General features: G+C 37.8%; 3 protein-coding genes across 6 annotated transcripts; all 3 read left to right on the top strand.

The window, feature by feature from the left end:
• Positions 1-243: 243 nt before the first annotated feature.
• On the top strand, positions 244-4,135 carry LOC113695022 (uncharacterized). Of its 4 annotated transcripts, none has more exons than XM_027213969.2 (9): positions 244-791; positions 1,151-1,243; positions 1,573-1,677; positions 1,791-1,943; positions 2,032-2,130; positions 2,271-2,399; positions 3,232-3,411; positions 3,536-3,652; positions 3,846-4,135. In XM_027213969.2, exons 1-9 carry the CDS (start codon positions 456-458, stop codon positions 4,023-4,025), a joined length of 1,392 nt encoding a protein of 463 aa, XP_027069770.2. In that variant the 5' UTR covers positions 244-455; the 3' UTR covers positions 4,026-4,135. The 4 variants fall into 4 exon arrangements, with proteins under 4 accessions (XP_027069770.2, XP_071910923.1, XP_071910921.1 ...); XM_072054822.1 differs by having other exon boundaries at positions 1,776-1,943; positions 3,562-3,652; XM_072054820.1 differs by having other exon boundaries at positions 1,776-1,943.
• Positions 4,136-5,661: 1,526 nt separating this feature from the next.
• Positions 5,662-10,238, top strand: LOC113697449 (phospholipase D alpha 1). Its single transcript, XM_027217063.2, has 4 exons — positions 5,662-5,953; positions 6,072-6,172; positions 7,523-9,419; positions 9,630-10,238. The coding sequence occupies exons 2-4, from the start codon at positions 6,080-6,082 to the stop codon at positions 10,061-10,063; spliced, it is 2,424 nt and encodes an 807-aa protein (XP_027072864.1). The 5' UTR covers positions 5,662-5,953; positions 6,072-6,079; the 3' UTR covers positions 10,064-10,238.
• Positions 10,239-14,447: 4,209 nt separating this feature from the next.
• On the top strand, positions 14,448-15,531 carry LOC113695394 (uncharacterized). Its single transcript, XM_027214476.2, has 2 exons — positions 14,448-14,795; positions 15,059-15,531. Exons 1-2 carry the CDS (start codon positions 14,594-14,596, stop codon positions 15,340-15,342), a joined length of 486 nt encoding a protein of 161 aa, XP_027070277.1. The 5' UTR covers positions 14,448-14,593; the 3' UTR covers positions 15,343-15,531.
• The last annotated feature ends 4,275 nt before the right edge of the window (positions 15,532-19,806 follow it).

Here is a 19,806-nt window from a genome sequence, read left to right as displayed (position 1 = left end):
AAAAAGAATAAATTTATACATATTTTTTTCAATCAACTTCTCCATGATACTCCTTTTCATAATTAATCTCCTCCGATAAAGGTTGTTGGGGGCTCCCATTCCATCCCCTAAAAACAAATTCAGTTTTAGGATGCTCAATTCAAACACCAATCGAACTCAAGAAAATAGTACATTTTACCCATACTAATTTCTCATTTCTTCCATCCACATTGACATTGCCCACCAAAAAAAGAAGAAAAAAAAAGAAGAAAAAACTATTGTTGGATCCCAGTCCCACATCAGGCCCGCCAACCATTCAACGATTAACTACCATTCTCCCTTCACAGCAGAGAACAGAGAAGACAAAAGAAAAGTTGCAAAACCATGGAGCCAAATCCCATCTTCCAAATTGCAAAATCATCTCAGAATAAGTTACTCGGTGGAACTCTGTTCGAAGGAGTCTTTAAGGACTAGCAATGCTGAAGGGGAAAAAGCTGCTTAAGTTCCCACAGAAATCCCACCATTCATTTCCTAATGGGCTTGGCAGTTTAGTGGCTGGTTTTGATGCCCATGGTGATGGGGGAGAAGACGAAAATGGAGTCGTTTATAAAGAGTTGGAATCTGGTGAAGAACTAGAAACCTTTCAGCCATTTGGGTTGGGTTCGCATGGAGACGTTGATGACCATCAGAATGAAGGTACAAGTTATGTGAAGTCTGATGCTGGCTTCTCGGAAATCAGGGCTCCTCCCATACACAAAGTAGATGTGGAGGCCATTGACGCTGATGATAAGCGATCCGATCTTGATTATGAGGTCAGGAGAAGAAGCCTACTTTACTCCATTTTCTTTATTCGGCCGACTCAATTTTCTTTTTGGGTTAATTTTCTTTTTCATTTAAAATTGGAAATTCATTAGAAGACAAAATATTTCTTCAGGGAGTATATTTTTTTTAATTGGCGCATAAAATTTCAATTAGAAGTTAAAGCAGCAAAATGGACTGACAACAACGATTCTGTAACTATTGCTTAGATTAGGCTTCTGCTAACTAGGCGATTCTTGGTTTATCTTTGTGTTCCTGGGAGAGAATGCGGCAATGCTGCTTGTTTTCATGTCTGTATAGTCTACGAAAAAAGTTTTTTTATTATGTTTATCTATGGCTTGTGTTTGGATAGCTTTCACAGAAGGAAATTAATTTGGAGAAATTGCAAAGAATTGCTACTTCAGGGATTCCTGATGGAGGAGGTTTGCGGGCAACAATTTGGAAGGTAAAAGTTTTTAATTGATCATTTTGCCATCAAGTTTTTCCTGGTAATAAACAAGAATGCGTTTAAAATGCAAATAGACTCAAGCCTTTTGTTTTGATTGTTTCCAGTACTTCCTAAAATATATCCACCTCAATTTTGTATTTTGGTAATGTACACGAGGTACTTGTTTTAGCTTGGATCCATATGCAAGGAAGGAGCTTTACCTCCTTCCTTTAACTGTGTCATTATAAAAGAAGCTTCGTTAATGAAATTGGATTAAAGAATAAACGTGTTTCTTTTGATATTTAATGAGTAACTTCTCTGAGCTTTGGTATGTTGCAAATTTGCAGCTCTTACTTGGGTATTTACCTCCTTCTCGTGATATGTGGGAGAAGGAGTTGAGAGAGAACCGACTGAAATATGCTAGGCTAAAAGAGGAATTTCTCGTAAGCCCGGTAATCAGCTAATTAAGAGCGATCTTTTCTGTCTCTTGTCCTACCAAATACTTGTTTGTGTTTTTCCCTTTCTAGTGTTTTGATAAGCTAATTAATAGCTTCATTGTAGACAGTCAGAATTTTCAAGGAGGAAAGATGAAGCAGCGGAAGGCATTGACCAGCAGGCCAATGCTCATGCTGCAGAACCCCTTGAACGACAAGAGATCTCAAATGAAGATCATCCCCTGTCTTTAGGAAAAGCTAGTGTTTGGCATAAATACTTTGAGGTAAGCATCTTCTCCAGTTTGAGATCTTTTGTATTGTTTTGTTATGCTTGATTCCACATTTATTACATTTGAGACCTTCTATTTCTAGTTTGCAGAAATTTCAGAGCAGATAGACCGTGACCTGGAAAGAACACACCCAACCATAAAATTCTTCTCTGGGGACTCAGCTATAAGTAGGAAAAGCAAGGTACTGTGTGATTCTTATTGGTTCTAGACGTTGGCAAATGAATCTGAACTGCTCAAAGATCAAAGCCAATGGAGAGCTTGTAAATTTGATTATGGTACTTACATTCAATTTCATTTACAACATCACATATCATTCTGCAGGAATCTATGAAAAATATACTTCTCCTGTTTGCAAAACTCAATCCTGAAATTCGATATGTGCAAGGCATGAATGAGGTCTTAGCTCCACTATATTATGTATTGAGCACCGACCATGAAGAGAAAAACTCTGTAAGAAATTTCTTCAAACCACATGATGCGATGCTTGTAGTAATTTTCTTGTTTTAATTGGTCCTTTCCTTCTGGAGGTTCCAAGCTAAACTTACAAATACATGTCAAAAGCTGTTTTCACAATTTTTGATCATAGAGTAAGTAGGTACTGGCACTTGTTGCTACCAAATTCATCCTTCCTTTTAACTTCCTGTTGATGTCATTTCAATCAGTCATTACAAACTTATCAGCATGCAAGAGGTTCCTTAAGTATGATCTTTAAACAGTGGGGTTGACCCTGAATTGATAATGCACTTATCCGAGAATTCAATTTTAAGACAAATCAAACCATGGAGGTTTTCTCATGGTATTGAATGAATAAGTCTGTATTAATTTGCATGTATTATACCACCGAGAAATGGTGGTTATAGGACTTCCAGTTCAATGCCTACAATCTTCTGATAAATTTTATGTCTGGAGAAGCTAAATCTGGTACAAAACTGTAGTTTAGATTCTTTTGGAGTGAAATTTCCATATGCGCTAAAGTTGTAAATGGAAGCACAAATGTGTGCATTGGCAGGTGTTCTGCGGGAGACGGCTGGGGCTGTTCCTTGCCCTCAAACTCCTCCGCAACTCTTGAAAATCCTATTTTTAATATAAAGAACTTTTCCAATAGGTTCTTCCTGTCAAGGCTTTCCCTTGGAACTTATAAAGTGTTCCCCTATGCAATAAAATGACCGAAACTTCCTCAGATAGCTAAACTCCAAAAGCTGGGTCTTATTTCTTTGCAGTTTCCATTCAGCTTCTTATGGCCCTCTATTTAGCAGAGCTGCTATTATCTTCCATTTTCCAGGCAAATGTAGAAGCAGACAGTTTTTCTTGTTTTGTTAGACTCATAAGTGACTCTGTGGATCACTTCTGTGAACAAATGGATAACAGTTCAGTGGGTATCCGCTCTACCCTTTTGCGGCTATCTGAATTGTTAAAAGCCAGTGATGAGGAATTGTGGAGGCATCTTGAGCTCACAAACAAGGTGAGCTGAGTTGCCTGACTGCATGGATAATAATTGTTGCTCAACCTAATCTTTCCCAGTTATTGTTTCGAAACTGCAACTTAACTCCTAAACCATAATGCCTGTTTTGTGCCCTATTGAACAGGTTAACCCACAATTCTATGCATTCAGGTGGATCACACTGCTACTTACTCAGGAGTTCAATTTTCGAACCATTTTGAGAATCTGGGATTCCCTCTTGAGCAATCCTCATGGCATTCAGGTTGTTCTCCCATCCCAGTAGACCATTGTACATAATCAATTACGATTTACTCATTGCTGTTTTCTCTCCCTAAGTCATGATATATCCTGATAAGAAGAGAAAATAGAAAAATTCTCCTCACGGGTGTCATCTAACTTGCTAGTATTAGCATTTTGCGAAGATTAATGTATAAATGGAAAAATTTTCTGGGCAGGACATGCTTTTACGGGTCTGTTGTGCAATGCTATTGTGTGTGAAAACCAGATTGCTGAGCGGTGATTTTGTGGACAACTTGAAGCTTTTGCAACACTATCCTGAAATTAATATTGATTGCATTCTCCAGGTAGCACAGGATATCACTCCTGATACATCTTCCTTCCATGTATCCCTCTAATGTTGTAACTTAAACATGCACACTCAGCTTGTACCCAGAAACTCAAAAAACTGGCAAGGACGTGTTCTGACTTGTTGAAATCTGAATTACATGCAACTCTTATTTGTGAAGTATTTCTTTTTATTTACGGGACAGATGCTAAGACATAGTTAGACTACAATTGACAAGCTGCTTCGCTAGTTTGTGAGCTACAAAGACTTTTTAACAGCCCAATTCGACAGAAACTTTGAGAGGGGTTTGAGTTGTGAAAATCCACAAATTATCGCACGGGAGATACGAAGATGGGAGCGGTTAAATTTGGAATGAGAGCAAGAACAGACAAGCTGCTTGTGAAAGTGTAATCATTTGGAGGTTCTACTTTATTTGGGACCTCATTACTCATTATTAGGTGGCCGACTTTGACAAACATTGCCACTTTGGTAATTTTAGTCAGTGAATGTTGACACGCCATTTGTCTTGGATTAGCCCTCAAATGCTACCTTTGATGAACCGAATCCAACAACGACAATTGCTCGTAGGTAGTTCAATTCATGTAACCTTTTTGCTCCTACATGAGACTGATTTTTTTCGCGGGAAAAACCTATTAATCCACGATGTCCCTGAAGGAGCATATTACTTTCGTTTAATGTAAGGCTTTTCTGAGGCTAAAGTAAATATAAAACCATCACCGCTTTGCATTCCATTCCACGGATTGTCAAACGTCAGGACAATGTCGTAATCGGGCACCCTTTTCTCCGTTTAGTGCAAGGCTCTCTCTTTCAAGTTTCAAGCGTCATTGACCTTGATGGTTACCCCAATAGCTTATTGCCAGATTCATAAATTAATCAAGTAAAAGCTCATTCATCAACTCTTCTGTCGGCAGTTGGGTCCAATAACTTATCTTAACCAGACACGTACTACTATACTAATTACTAATCATGGATCGGTCTTTACTTTTGCACTGGAACCTGGCCATAAACTGCCAACTGACTCAAGATCACAGCGCAAAGAAGATTCAAAAGGATATTGGAGCACTGCAGTGCAGACAAGAGTAGACGCCCTTACTTCCTTATCGACGATGAAGAAGACAGAGCAAAGTTTATCAGCCAACTGGACGATGCCCATTGGCCATAGAACACATCATTTTGTGGTACTATACACTAATATTTTATTGGTGGGAAGCATTTTGGGACGCACTTCAAAAAGGGATATCCATTGGATCACCGTGCCACTGAGATTTCTTCATCTAATCGAGTAGCAGGGGACCCAACTCTCAAAATCACGATTTGACTACTTTGCTCAACAACTAAAGTCGGGATAAAGTTAAATGATGACTTAGGTTAGAGGGCTTTAACAACAGTTTGCAAAGTGCAGTTCTGATGGGCTTTGGCCTATTTACATCAATTTATCAAGTTACAGCAAGCATAAGAAGCAATCTACCGTTTAATTTACTATGGCACAGGCAAAACTTCGGCTACTTGACAATTGACTAATTCTCTCTTAAGCAATTTAAAGAAAGCAACCACAAGTTAATGAGCGAGGTTTATAGTACATGGTACGCGTGTAAAACACGTGTAAAACATTTCAATTGTTCCAAGTGGCGTTTGTCCATTATGATTTGAATGAATGAAAACGGAGCCTACGATTTGATTGAATGGATGAATGAAAACTAATAGTACCGCTGCGTAGCTCACTTCCTCCCTAAAGTCTAAAACCGGCCGTGCATCCCGACTCCCCTGCTAAGAGCCTGACAAGGTACTACTATTATATACAAGTGACTACTTGCTGCAAGTGAGAAAGACGAGGTGATGAAGGTCAACTGGTGGCTAATTTTTTGAGGGTCCTTTTCTTTGCCCCCTTGCTGCTTAATCTCTTTAGTCTTGTGAATTGTGATCAATTTTCAGTTGTCTTCAGCTCAAGTTTCCTGCTTTAACTGCATACTCTTTGAGGTTAGTTAAATTTTTTTGTTTTTTGTACACACTCAAAAGAAAGTTGTCAGCTCTGCTTAATTATTCTTGGTGTTAGTAAGGATTTCCGAGTATAAACTTTCTGATCAAGTTATTGCAGGAAGACGGATGGCTCAGATTTTGCTCCATGGAACTCTTCATGCCACAATCTATGAGATTGATAAACTAAAAGGGGGTTTCGGTCAAAACCTTCTTCATAAGGTAAATCTTGCAGTATTATCCAGTTACATACGGTGTTTCGCATACCATACCGATCACCTGAATTGCTCTGGTTTGTTGAATAAGTGGGAGAATACTTGTTAATCATGTAAAGAGCTGATGTTTAGATCTCGGTTTTTAAGATCTCTTGCATCTATGAACATCTACTAGTGAAATTGACTTTCAACAGGCTTGCATTAGCTCAGAGATGATCATAGTCTAGGCAAGTTCCTGCAATGTTGTGCAGCTTTTACATGTTTCATTGGCTGTGAATGAATGGACAGGGAGACTTTGAAGTCCCTTAGATTTTTTTTTTGCTTATATTGTTTGACATGGATCATTCAAGACTTTGAAGTCCCTTAACTTGTTTTTCTTGTAGTGTTTGACATGGATCATATTGAATGTTTTCCCTCCCCTCACAGATATGGGTTCAAATCGAGAATCATTTATTTCAACTAAACCTGGACCATAAGGCTATCTTATCGCGCTCTGATAGAACTTTTAATAGCCTGCAGGGCTTTTTGCAGTCCTAATTGTTGCTGGCAAATTCGAGTTTCTAGGATATTTAGAATTTAAGTTCAAATTCTGAGGGAAATAAGAGCAGCAGTAGATTTGCTAAAAGAAAATTATGTAGTAGAAATATTATAAGTTCAATTGCTATAAAGACTTTTTCATCCCACCGAACTGCTGCTATCGGGATAAACCTTGTGTTCCAACTGCGATCCACTTCCTTGCTACTTTAGGCAAGTCTCTGTCTGGATCACTGGATAATTTCTGTCTTCTCTTTTTGTTTTTGAAAAAGTTTGTTCCACCTCATTGTATTTTCTTTGATTAACATAGTTTGCTCTCAATGCTTACGAAAAAATCCTCCCAAAGGGCATGGAAGAGTCAACCAACTGAAACTACTCAAAAAAGTGATTCATTGTGACTGATGCTGGATCTAACTCCAATTAGACTGAGGAAATTTATGACCCGTTTGAAGTTCTATTTGTCTTTTCTAATTGACCAGTGCAACCAAAAAATGACTACCTCGGATGAGAGAGATAGTCTTATATAGAAGGCATTAATGGTTTCTTTTCTTTGATTTTAAGGAGAATACAGCAATTAGATCCAGTTGTTAAAATCATCGATCCTTGCATTTCTCTGTTTTATCTTCAACATTATTAGGGTTTGAACTTTGACCTATGTTTTATGGAGTGCTTTTCCTCTCATACCTTTTGGGAATGTACTGACCGCCAAAATGGTGATCTTTTGATGCTGTTAATCTTTTAGTTTGGATGTTATTGTTGCCTTCTGAATTGGTTTGACCTCCTTTCTCGTCTTCAATTCTTTCCAAATGAATGTTAACTGCAGATTGTTGAGGGGATTGAGCGTGTTGTTGGTTTCAACAACACTGCTTCTAGGCTCTATGCAACAGTGGATTTGGAGAAAGCTCGAGTTGGCCGAACAAGACTACTTGAAGGAGATTCAAATCCTCGATGGTATGAGTCATTTCACATTTACTGTGCCCATATGGCCTCAAATGTTATATTCACCGTCAAAGTGGATAATCCTATTGGCGCGGAACTAATTGGAAGAGCTTACTTGCCTGTTCGAGAACTGTTGGATGAAGAAGAAATAGACAGATGGCTTCCTATTCTGGGTGATGACCACAAGCCTATCCATGGTCATTCTAAGATTCATGTGAAAGTACAATATTTTGATGTTACTCGTGAGCGTAATTGGTCTCGAGGAATAAAAAGTGCAAGGTTTCCGGGCGTGCCTTACACCTTCTTCAGTCAGCATAATGGATGCAAAGTCACTCTTTACCAAGATGCTCATATTCCTGACAACTTCATCCCAAAAATTCCTCTGGCTGGTGGCAAGTTTTATGAGCCCCATCGTTGTTGGGAAGATATGTTCGATGCCATCACTAAAGCAAAGCATTTGATTTACATCACAGGCTGGTCTGTTTATACTGAAATCACCTTAGTGAGAGACTCGAGGAGGCCAAAACCAGGTGGAGACATGACAATAGGTGAACTACTGAAGAAAAAGGCTAACGAAGGAGTGCGGGTTCTAATGCTTGTTTGGGATGACCGAACTTCCGTAAAACTGCTAAAAGAGGATGGCTTGATGGCCACTCATGATGAAGAAACAGGGGCTTATTTTGAGGGCACTGAAGTCCACTGCGTCTTGTGTCCACGCAATCCTGATGATGGACGGAGCATCATTCAGAATATAGAAATTGGTACAATGTTCACTCATCACCAGAAGATTGTAGTTGTAGATAGTGAAATGCCAAACGGAGATGCAGAGAGGAGAAGGATTGTGAGTTTTGTTGGTGGTATTGATCTTTGTGATGGGAGATACGATACTCCTTTTCATTCCCTGTTCAGGACATTGGGCACAGCCCACCATGATGATTTTCATCAGCCTAATTTTAAGAATTCCTCAATTCAAAAGGGTGGACCAAGAGAGCCATGGCATGACATTCACTCTAGGCTCGAAGGTCCTGTTGCTTGGGATGTGTTGCAGAATTTTGAGCAGAGGTGGAGGAAACAAGGTAAGAAGGACTTACTACTGGAATTGAGAGAACTGGCAGGCGTAATAATCCCTCCATCCCCAGTTATGTTCCCAGAAGATCATGAAACGTGGAATGTTCAGGTGTTCCGTTCCATCGATGGAGGAGCAGCTTTTGGTTTCCCTGAAGCTCCTGAAGAAGCAGCCAGGGCTGGACTTGTAAGTGGTAAGGACAACGTTATTGACCGAAGTATTCAGGATGCATACATCAATGCCATTCGTCGCGCAAAAAATTTTATTTACATCGAAAACCAGTATTTCCTAGGAAGCTCTTTTGGGTGGTATTCAGATGATGTCAAGGGTGAAGTTGTCGGTGCTTTGCATCTCATCCCAAAGGAACTATCCCTCAAGATTGTCAGTAAGATTGAAGCAGGGGAAAGGTTTAGTGTTTACATTGTGGTTCCGATGTGGCCAGAAGGCTATCCAGAGAGTTCATCTGTACAAGCTATACTGGATTGGCAAAGGAGGACTATGGAGATGATGTATAGAGATGTGGCTCAAGCCCTCCATGCAAAAGGGATTGAGGCAAATCCAAAAGACTACCTGACATTTTTTTGCTTGGGTAATAGGGAAACTAAGAAGAGGGGGGAATACGAACCTTCCGAGCATCCAGAACCTGATTCAGACTACAGTAGAGCTCAGCAAGCCAGGCGGTTCATGATCTATGTACACACTAAAATGATGATTGGTAATTTTCCCAATTCACCCTCCCCTATCTAAATACCTGCCCCCATCCACGAAAAGCTCACTACATAAAAATGACCTGTATAAAGATCATCAGTTATGTATTACAGGTAAAGCTGATTTCGTGGAGCCAATCGGAAATTATCAAGAACTAGTACTTATTTTGTGCATGCTGTTGCATGTTACATGTGTGCTGTGTTCTCCTTTTTTGCAGTTGACGATGAATATATCATCATAGGATCTGCTAATATCAACCAGAGGTCAATGGACGGCGCGAGGGATTCAGAAATTGCCATGGGAGCCTACCAGCCATATCATCTATCCATCAGGCAGCCAGCCAGGGGTCAAATTCACGGCTTTCGGATGGCACTATGGTATGAGCATCTGGGTATGCTAGATAACCGCTTCCTCCATCCTGAAAATGTGGAATGCATCCGAAAGGTTAACCAAATGGCTGACAAGTACTGGGATCTTTACTCCAAAGAGACCCTGGAACATGACCTTCCGGGCCACCTGCTTACCTATCCCATTGGGGTAACCGCTGCTGGAGAAGTGACTCAACTGCCTGGGCTTGAGTACTTCCCAGACACGAAGGGTAAAGTTCTTGGCACCAAAGTTGATTACTACCCTCCAATTCTCACCACTTAAAAGCACCACTTTCCAGCTTCAAATAAAAATCTCCTGTTTCTGTGTGGCAAAGGAGATAGCAATAGCGTTGATATTTGGCGTGTTCTTGATTGTGAGGCTGTGTGGTGAAAATTACTAGTTGAAAAATAAACGCTATCGACTTTTACTGCTTGAAGAATAAACGCTACTCATATTATTCTGTTGCTGTACCCATTATTTTTTTGCGTTCTGGAGCGGTGGACCTTGAGACCAAAAATGACTAGTCCTGTAGCCCGAGACAACAACGGAGTAGATGTGGTGCCTGAGACCTAAAACGAGTAGTACGAGTGGTTCCGCGCAAAACTGCGAGTTCTGTGGGCAATTCTAAAATTTGTGGCCTATGTATAAGACTAAATGATGAACTAAAAGCTACTCGATATTCTATATCTAAGTTCGGCTTAACACGAGCTCTTCGAACTTGGTTGATTAACTAATCAAATCAGCTTTAAACAACATTTTATGTTCAATCTACTTTAAGTCCACTAGGAGCTTAAGTCCATTAGTATAAAATTAAAATTACTTATAGGTTAAAAGTTTAAGCTATTCAGAATCCGATTCGATAGAAGCTCATTTGAGTTCAGTCTCGTAAATAATTAAGTCAAATTTAAATACAATTTCCGATTCGTTAAAATAATTAAATAAGGTTCAATACTAGGTATTCAGTTTGATTAGACGTATTTACACCCCTAACTATGTGCTTTGACATATTATTCTAATTTTGCTTTTAAATTAAATAGGTTCCCTTGTCATTGCTATACCATGTTTGTTAAACAATATCAAAGTTTATTCCTTTAAGTACAAAATACTGAAATAACACTCGATTTATGCATTTTCATATCTCTAAAAGGTTTTTCTTTAATTTTTTTTTAAAAAGAAGATGGGTGAGATTTAAGAAACAGAGCGGGAGTAGGGATTTAAACTCAGGACCTCTAATTCCTTTAGCCTCTATTTTTTTTTTTTTGGTACAATTTATGCTTATTTTATTTCTTTTTCTTTCAAGATTGACTAGTTCTGCATACAACACTCAAAATTGGTACATTTAAATAATTTACTCAAGCTAATACAAAACGACTTCTTCGCTTTACATTTTCTTTATCAAGTGAAGTTGGCACTATTCTAATTTTCTTTTTAATATGGTGGGTTAGTAAAAATCTATCAAAATAACAAATAATTTTTCTTTGTAGGATTGTTGGAATTAAAAGCAAGAACGAGAGAGATCCGGAGTTTTAAAAAAAAAAAAAAAAAAAGGGCTTATCACTTTATCCTTTTATTTTGCTTGTTTGAAGTGGGTTAATCTTCTAAATTTTGGGCGATCAAGTATCACTTCTAGCTGTGGTAAGTCATAAGTGCCGGAATATTGAATGGATAAGATGGAAGTTTCAGTAATAAACATATGATAAACTGAATGATGCCAAACTTGATTACCAACTAAGGTTGAGCAAACATGATTATTGATAATCACTCGATCCATGTATCGCTCATCTAATAATGCATCGAGGGGAACTGGAGAGAAGAACGGGTCATGGAAAGGAGCCTGCCCAACAAAGACAGAGAAGCATATGACTGACAACTGTAGAGCATATGACTCATTTTCATCTTCAATGCGATGAACTTTAAAGTCAGCGTCCGATGTTGCATCTCGTCTGGGAACTTACAATGTGTCAAACCCACGCTTCCCAGTAACAAGGACTACTAAGCCACTAGGCTTTGGCACGATGGTCACCATCAAAAGACTCAAGTCTTTATAGCGTGCGAGATCAAGGGTTCAACAAGGGTCTTAATTAGCCTTCTTCGATGGAGTCTTTACTCACATCGAGTCTCTCTCCCCATCCTTCTAGATTAGGCTAGATTAGATTATAAAAATTCTATCATTGTGACAAAAAAAAAAAAAGTAACAAGGACTACTAAAATATCTTAGTTTAGAGTTTAGGAACCAAATTGAAAATTAAACTACAATTAATGGGAGCAAATTAGAGTTAACCCAGTGAAATATGGCCCTTCCTTTATACAGTTGGCGCAAGAAGCTTGAATAACAAAAGAAAGCTAGCAAAGATTATGAATGAAAAAGTCAAACAGAGTCTGTATCCATCCTATAGATATTCTAACCCAACCAAGTTTTGACTTTTCACCACAAACAAGTGGTCTGTTTAGATTAGCGGATTTTGGGGTTGTTTTTAAAAAATAACACTGTAACATTTCATTTCTCAAATGCAAGTCCGTTTGGATTAGTTGTTTTTGGGATTATTTTTCAAAAACTATATGAAAAACTTTTACTGTAGATGTTTTATGGATTATTTTTAGATGTATTTTTAAAACATATTTTCGATTATTTTTATAATTTATAATTTTTATATTTTTATAATAATATACATTTATACATTTATAATACATTTATAAATATTTATAAAAAAATATATTTATATATTTATATAAAAATATATAAATGTAGTATATTATATATAATACATATTATAAATATATGAATTGAGCGTGGGGTAAACTGCCAAAGCCCAGACCAAACAACTTTAATGATTAAGGTTGGCTGGTCAAATGATGGAATGAGACGATTCTGTCGTGATGGTCTTTGTATCTGCAGCGTCTACGCATCTGTAGTTTTACGCCACGGAACTTCGATTCCCTGCCTCGTTCAAGCTGGAGAAGAACATCGAGCAAGTCATATATTTCGAATTATCTTTTGGCTGATATTTGGGGTTCTATCCTTCCTCGTAAAAGAGAGAAAGAGGAGAAAAAAGCCAAGGAATAAGACATGCCTGCTCGACCTATACATAATTCAGGGAAAGAGAAGGCAAGAAAATGGGGAAAAATTTCAGATAGAAATAAAAGAGAGAGAGAGGGAGAGATTATAAGATTATGATACATTTGTCGTGCTTCATGTAGTCTCTTCATGCAAAATGGTAGTGTCATTACATTATTATTATTATATTTTTTTAATAAAGCAAAATAGCATCGCATTTCTAAATGCAGCATAACATTCTTTCGAATTAATTAGGTCGGAGAGACTGACATTTCTCGTTAGATTTTTATACACTTAAAAAGAGATTCACTAAATCTCACAATTGATGTTCCGTTTGTGCCCCATACGAGATTTGGCTCCTCTTCAATGAATTGTTTCCTCATTTTCTAAAATACACGTCTGAATGTATTACATGTGTTTTTATTTATTAAAAAAAGAGATGATCATTTTAAATTTAACTAATAATAACTTTTGTTAATAAATGGAAACACGTGATATGCACTATAAAAAATAAAGAGAAAATCTACTAAAAAGTAGCCAAGTCCATCTATCCTTTCTTACTAATTTGCTTGTCCCTCTAAAGTTTGACTATGAAGAGCCAAGTCCAACTATCCTTTATTATTAATGTACTTGTCCCTCAAAAGTTTTGCCTCAAAATTCTAAGAAACCGTGTTGGGTTGAACATTTGTTATCCAATGATCAAAGTGCTGCCCTAACAACTTAACATGTAAAGAAACCGACGAAACTGAATCACCATCAGATTAGATGGCTACATTATGCACCCGAATGAATTTAGAAAAAAATATACGCATTTGAATTTAGAAGAAACCATATATAGTGACACATTGATGGGAGACAAGGTTTGAACCTTAGTCTATCGCTCCATCAGAACTTAAAGTTTTTTGTGGTGGCCAACAGCCCTTTGAGCGGGGGGCTGTTGGTTTATCGATCAAAACCATTTAGTTATAGACTTTTGCTAACTTATGTTTACATGATTTATAACTAGAACCACCACAGCCACGGCTGGAGGAGCGTGATCCACAGGCGCTGCTTATTTTTTTTTGGCTCCGTTGAAAACCTTCCTGCTAAGTGCTAACTGACCACTCTCACCTCTCATCCACGCAGTAAGTTAAACACAGAGCACTGTCCCTGCGGAAGAAGCAACCGAAATGAAAATCCCCTTTGAATATGTAGTAATTCCGTTGCCGTGCGGTGCACCAGCAGGAAGAGCAAACAGAACACTAGCCAATCCTCATCCCTCTTTATCTAATTCCAATATCAGCGTTTCTTTCCATAATCCATATGTCTTTTACTGCTCTTTCAAGCCAATTATTAATTGTCTCCCCCTTTCTTTTCCATTTAATGCTTGTTTATGTGACAAACTGGGGTACAAAATAATCCCATCCGCTCTCTGTCTCATATGCACTCAGACCTGAGGCCCCCTTTTTCTTTTCTCACTTCTCCTTTTGCAACCATATATTATTATAGCATATACTAATAAACAGCAACTAGCCTCTAACTTTACGACATCTTCAAATTGGCCGTACCAAACAAAATTTTGTCTTCTTATAGACTTTAAAGCGCAGGCTCAGCTAAATGTACCCATCAAAAGTTCCATTCCAATGCCAACTGTTTGTTTTCTCCTCTATAAAAGAGAGAAAAGAAGAGAAAAAGTCACCGATCACCCAACTCAACCACCATCTGCTTCCTCCTCCTCCTCCTCAAACTTGATCTCTTAACTTATTCTCTCATCAGTGATGTCATCAATCTTGAGTTCTCAAGGCATGGTCTTGGCCACCGCCATGGCTGCAGTCTCCGGCACTGTTATTCTCCTCGCTTTTCGTCTCCAAAAATCTTTCCCACCTTCCCAGTTGTCAATCACGGTCAACAGCCTTCATCCTCCATGCCAGTCCCCTCAACCCCTCCCACGATCTTGCATCTCCTCTGCTTCTTCTTCAGGTAACGTGATCGTTCCTGCACAATTTCACAATTTTAATTCATACCCTTTTCTCCTCTCTAAAGTCAATGATCGGTAATCAGCATAATTTTCTACACGAATCAATCATGGTTTGCAAGAAAGAAGAAAAAGTCTACTATATTTTCTCATGCAAAATATTTATCGACTTCCCCCTCCGTCTGGTCTTATCTTGTTTGTCATGGTATATTTACCCAAGATTCGGAATATAATGTCGTTCTGGGATGGAATCGTGGGGCATGTGCAGATGGGAAGAAGAAAAATAAAAAGAAGAAAAGGGTGCATTTTGCTGCGGACGTGGTGGACCCAATTGGCAACAGCGATGAGTACAGGAAGAAGTTGCCCTTGCAGCACAATTATAGTTCAAGTTCCCACAACAGAGCTGCAGAATCATTATCCTCATCGTCTTCTTCTTCTTCATCCGCAGCATTCAAAGGTGGGAAAGTGCAGGGAATGCCAGCAAACAGGGTAGCTTTATACAGTGGGATTCTCAGGGACCGTGTTCTTCTCCGCACCACGTATTCCTATTGAACTAGCTCTAATTGCCTCTAGTAATTATACCTTTAATCTGTACATAGTTTTAATTTTTTTTTCTCTTGCAATTTTTATTTGGGTATGTCCCTTTCTAGTTGTTAATTACTACTAATATATTTGGCAAAAAAAAAAAAATGCTGATTATTGTTGCCAAGAAGTATGGAAACGAAAGAGAAAATGATGGCACATGGCGGTCTATGTTACAGATTGCATGTTGCGTGAGAGTTTAGTCTCCCTCCTAATGGTAGGATGTCAAAATCTGGAATGGGAGCCTCCTGTTGTACTTGTACATACATGCATGATTCCTCTAGTACTGGCTTAAATTGAATTTAGATTTCCAATTTTGTATCTCCTTTTGCCAGAGCATCTGCCTTATTAATTTGCACAATTTGGATTTGCCTCTTTTCTTTTCTTTCTTTCGTCTCGATATTGAGTTGAAGACCTTGAAGATTGAGTTGAATCACGCCAGAATTCAACTCAAAATCCATGCATTTTGCTTATATAAGAAAAGATTCAATTAATCCACGAATTCACACATCTATATATCTGAATGTGTGTTCATCATTTCCTTCTGTATCACTAAACATTTGTATGGCTCATGTATTGATGTAGTCCTGTTTATTCAGTTCTCTATTGATGTAGTCCTTAGACAGAAAGACCTCATCACATCACATGTTCATATGTATGTGTATTGTAGAACCCGACACCTATAAATCTATAACTTGCACTAGTATTTTAATATTGTATAAAGTAGTAAGAAGAGGGCCGTCTGCACCTTTGGATTAATTCTTCATTCTTGACCATTGATAGTGTGGCATCAAGCCCTCCAAAAAAAAAAGTTGATCTTTGTTGTTGTTTTTTTTTCCAACTCCTTTCTTTCGTTATCTTTTCTTTGGTTCACAGAATCTGTGTTCTGCTTGGCGTCTCTGGGCGTCGGGGGGCAGCATATAAAGCTGTTGTTAGTCTAAATAAATTTCAGCCTCTGATTGGCCAGGCATACGCGTCAAAAGATGGTTGGAGAGGCCAAATATTAGAAAGCTATATAGAAAGAGCAAAGCATGGGCAACTGAAAAGGGTATGATGGAGTAGGAGTGGGTTGCATTAAATGAATTTTAACACTTTGTGTATGGCACAGACCGGCAGAGAATCTGCAGATTGCCTATAGAAGATTGGCGTTTGCCTAATCTGCTGTGGCCTTTTGGTGATGTAACATGAATAAAAATACTAGAATTTTATTGTCTTTACCTGGCCAAAGTTCTGCAGGTTGTCCATAATTGTTGGACTCCATTATCATCGTTATCTGAAATTTGTTATGTGCTACTAAATCATCCTAACAAATAGTCCTTTTTTCTAAAAAAAAAAAAAAAAAGATCTCAAAATTTTTTACGTAATCTTTATAAACATATACTATAAGAAAAGAGCACTGGAAACAGGATGTGAGGAGACACTGCTTCATCGCTTTGTAGGTTTGGACAAGTCACGTGAAGTTTAAGGGTAGGCGTGGTTGATAGATTCCTATTACTTTTTTTTTTTTTTAACAGTCTAGAGGGGTATCCCGAAATCACCTGGACTAATCCCCCAGGCTGGGCAGAGCTCGCCCCAAAGATGCCCAACAATGGTAGCAAGTGGGTGTCGAACCTCGGGCCTTGCTGTAAAGACGGACGATCGGAACCAACCGAGCTACCCACTGGGGGTGATAGATTCCTAATACACTACTGCCTAAATTTGCTAGCTAATTTTCAAGAAAGAAAAAAAAAAAAGAAGTGATTAAAAAAAAGTAGAAGGAAATAAGAGGAGCTGCAAAATGGTTAAATTATAATGAGAAAAATCTTGCATGCATCTTACTTATGAAACTTGCCACGTTAATACTGGTACCAATTAAACACACATCTCTTAGCACAAAAAGAAAAACTAAGGTTGTGTTTGGATTGTATTTTTCATGAAAAAATTACTGTAGCGATTTGATATATATGAGGGAAAAGGTAATAGGGAAATGTGATCACGGAAAACGACGTAATTTTTCGACGGAAAACGGCAATCCAAATTTCTTTCTACCGCCTTTTTTCTACTCCTTTTGTGTTTGAACTTTGAACCCCTGACCTGATAGGAAAAGAAACACAAAAAGGAAAGGGTACTTTCTTTCTGACATTTTCTTACGAAAGTAAGAATTTTTGACAAATAAACCTAACTCCCCACAGTAACTCCAAAAGCCGGTAACTTTTGGAGTCCTGTGAGGGACTTATAAACCTAAACCCCAACCCCCCCATTACCGATGTGGGATAGAAAACCCCACAGGGGTGCCCCGCTGCTAAGAGATAAAGACCCCCCAAGCCCCCTGAGAATGAGTTTTCTTTCTGACATTTTCTTACGGAAGTAAGAATTTTTGGCAAATAAACCTAACTCCCCACAGTAACTCCAAAAGCCGGTAACTTTTGGAGTCCTGTGAAAGGAAAGGGTACTTGCAAGGCAAGAAGTTCAAACAAATCAATCATGTCTTCCAAGCTTAACTAGTCGTCATGAATCCATGGTTCAATGATCCTTTCCACACACCTGCAGCATAACACACTGGCCCGAGTGTTCTCTTCAGAAAAGAAGATAATTTGGAGATGCCAAACTATGATTTAGCATAGCTAAACCCGTTTTCCCATTAATTAGTTAGGTCAATGCATGATAATCTTGGCATTAGCTAGTATACTGCTTAGTTTATTCATGACGTCGTATGAATGAAATTACCACTGGTCCTCTCTCCAAAGTCCGAATTGAAGTCCAACCTCGAAATTTCAAATTTCCTAGAAAGTTCCTGCCTGCATGTCGTTGCTTATGGGTATCTACTGGGGCAAGTACTTTATGCGTAAGTCCTAGTAGTATATAAACAGCTAATTTATTATAACACCTGTTAAACATGATCTTAAAATTAAAAAGAAAACTTGTCTATTGAGTAAAGTTATGACTAAGTTTTACCCACAAGTAAAAATTTTTTTAATCACAAATGTTGCCGTGGTCTTGAATGGTAATACCATATATAGACAGAAAAAAAGTGATAACTATGTGTAGGCTGTCAATGGGACCATCTGAATCGGCTTTTAACAAGTTTAGGTTTGGCTCATATAATGACTATCACTTTTAAGTTTTGAATTATGAGTTTCAGGTTGATAATGTAAAATTTATATTTGACTCACAAAATATTCGAGCGTGAATCTAATTCGGGCTTAGCTCAACCTCATGTATTGCTTTTTAATTTCTTTAATAAAATTATTATAACTATTAAAATCTAAACCTAATATAACATTCACAGGACCACAACATTAAAATTATAAACAAGCCAGTAATAGTTCATTAAAAAGTATATAAACTAATAAATTTTCAACAATAATGTATCCAATTAATTCAAAGTACATAAAAATAGTAATAAAACATGATTAACAGTCAATACATCATTAAAGGTTCTCAATTTACTCGTACTAAGATTTTTCCTTCAAAATCTTTTGACATAATTTTGTATATTTCATATTTCTTATATATATATAAATATATTTTGACACATAACTCATAACTATAAAATATTAGTGATATTATATATATAATTATATATATAGATGCAGATTAAATGACCGGATTTATATCAAATTTGAGCCTAATAAATTCCAAATTCAGCTCATATTTAATTCGAATATAATGTTTATACCCAAAATCAGCCCCAACACACAATGAGGAATTAGGTTGATTGAGGTTTTTTTGGGGTCGAACTCGAGCTGACCCGAGCCATTTAACAATCCTATCTAGACGTGGACTTTGAACAGGCATTAGGCAGATGTCAATGTGACATAAACAGCAAGGCATTGCGTGTGCAAATCTCATTCTATGTTAGATGCTTCCGGGTCCTTCCATCTGACCTCATCAACTTTGTAGTAACCTTATTTTTTTTCAACAGCCTGAATCAGACTTTTGTTGTTTTATAAACCTAATCCCAGAATTAACCTCAAAAGCCGGCAACTCTTGAGGCAATCCCAGGGACTTATATTGTAGTAACCTTATTGAATTGTCAAAAAGCAGACCGTTGGCCCAACACCCTTGACTAACTTAAGGAAAGAGCTTCTAGAAATGACACCAATCCATCCAATAAAAGTTTCTTATTCCTTCCTTCCCATGACGAAACCCAAAGGACCTTTCGTGGTCAAGGTTAACTAATCAAACCGTGACACCTTAAATTTCTTTCGTCGTGTAATTGATCATCCCATGTCACACTAGTAGTAACTATTAAGAAGGAGAGGCAAAGACACATTCGACATAAAGATCTTTGTGTAACATGGCCATTACATTAATTTAATACTCCCTCCCTTTTTTTATAACTGTCGTTTAAGGAATTTGCTCTTAAGTACTTTTATCTGTCGTTTTACTATCCCCATGCAGCATTTATTATTTTTTCACAATTTTACCCTTTTATCTCTCTTACAGGATTCT

The sequence above is a fragment of the Coffea arabica genome, chromosome 6e (genome assembly GCF_036785885.1).
Source record: "Coffea arabica cultivar ET-39 chromosome 6e, Coffea Arabica ET-39 HiFi, whole genome shotgun sequence".
NCBI lineage: Eukaryota > Viridiplantae > Streptophyta > Magnoliopsida > Gentianales > Rubiaceae > Coffea > Coffea arabica.
The sequence above is the reverse complement of the archived record's forward strand: the minus strand, read 5'-3'. Positions and strand labels throughout refer to the sequence as shown.

Bases quoted from the DNA above. Each gene is read 5' to 3' on its own strand.
- LOC113695022 (XM_072054820.1), top strand. From the start codon at position 456: ATGCTGAAGGGGAAAAAGCTGCTTAAGTTCCCACAGAAATCCCACCAT. The intron at 1,944-2,031 runs GTAAGCATCTTC...TTCTATTTCTAG, and splicing joins TTTGGCATAAATACTTTGAG to TTTGCAGAAATTTCAGAGCA. The intron at 2,400-3,231 runs GTAAGAAATTTC...TCCATTTTCCAG, and splicing joins ACCATGAAGAGAAAAACTCT to GCAAATGTAGAAGCAGACAG.
- LOC113697449 (XM_027217063.2), top strand. From the start codon at position 6,080: ATGGCTCAGATTTTGCTCCATGGAACTCTTCATGCCACAATCTATGAG. The intron at 6,173-7,522 runs GTAAATCTTGCA...TGTTAACTGCAG, and splicing joins GTCAAAACCTTCTTCATAAG to ATTGTTGAGGGGATTGAGCG. The intron at 9,420-9,629 runs GTAATTTTCCCA...CCTTTTTTGCAG, and splicing joins ACACACTAAAATGATGATTG to TTGACGATGAATATATCATC.
- LOC113695394 (XM_027214476.2), top strand. From the start codon at position 14,594: ATGTCATCAATCTTGAGTTCTCAAGGCATGGTCTTGGCCACCGCCATG. The intron at 14,796-15,058 runs GTAACGTGATCG...GGGCATGTGCAG, and splicing joins CTCCTCTGCTTCTTCTTCAG to ATGGGAAGAAGAAAAATAAA.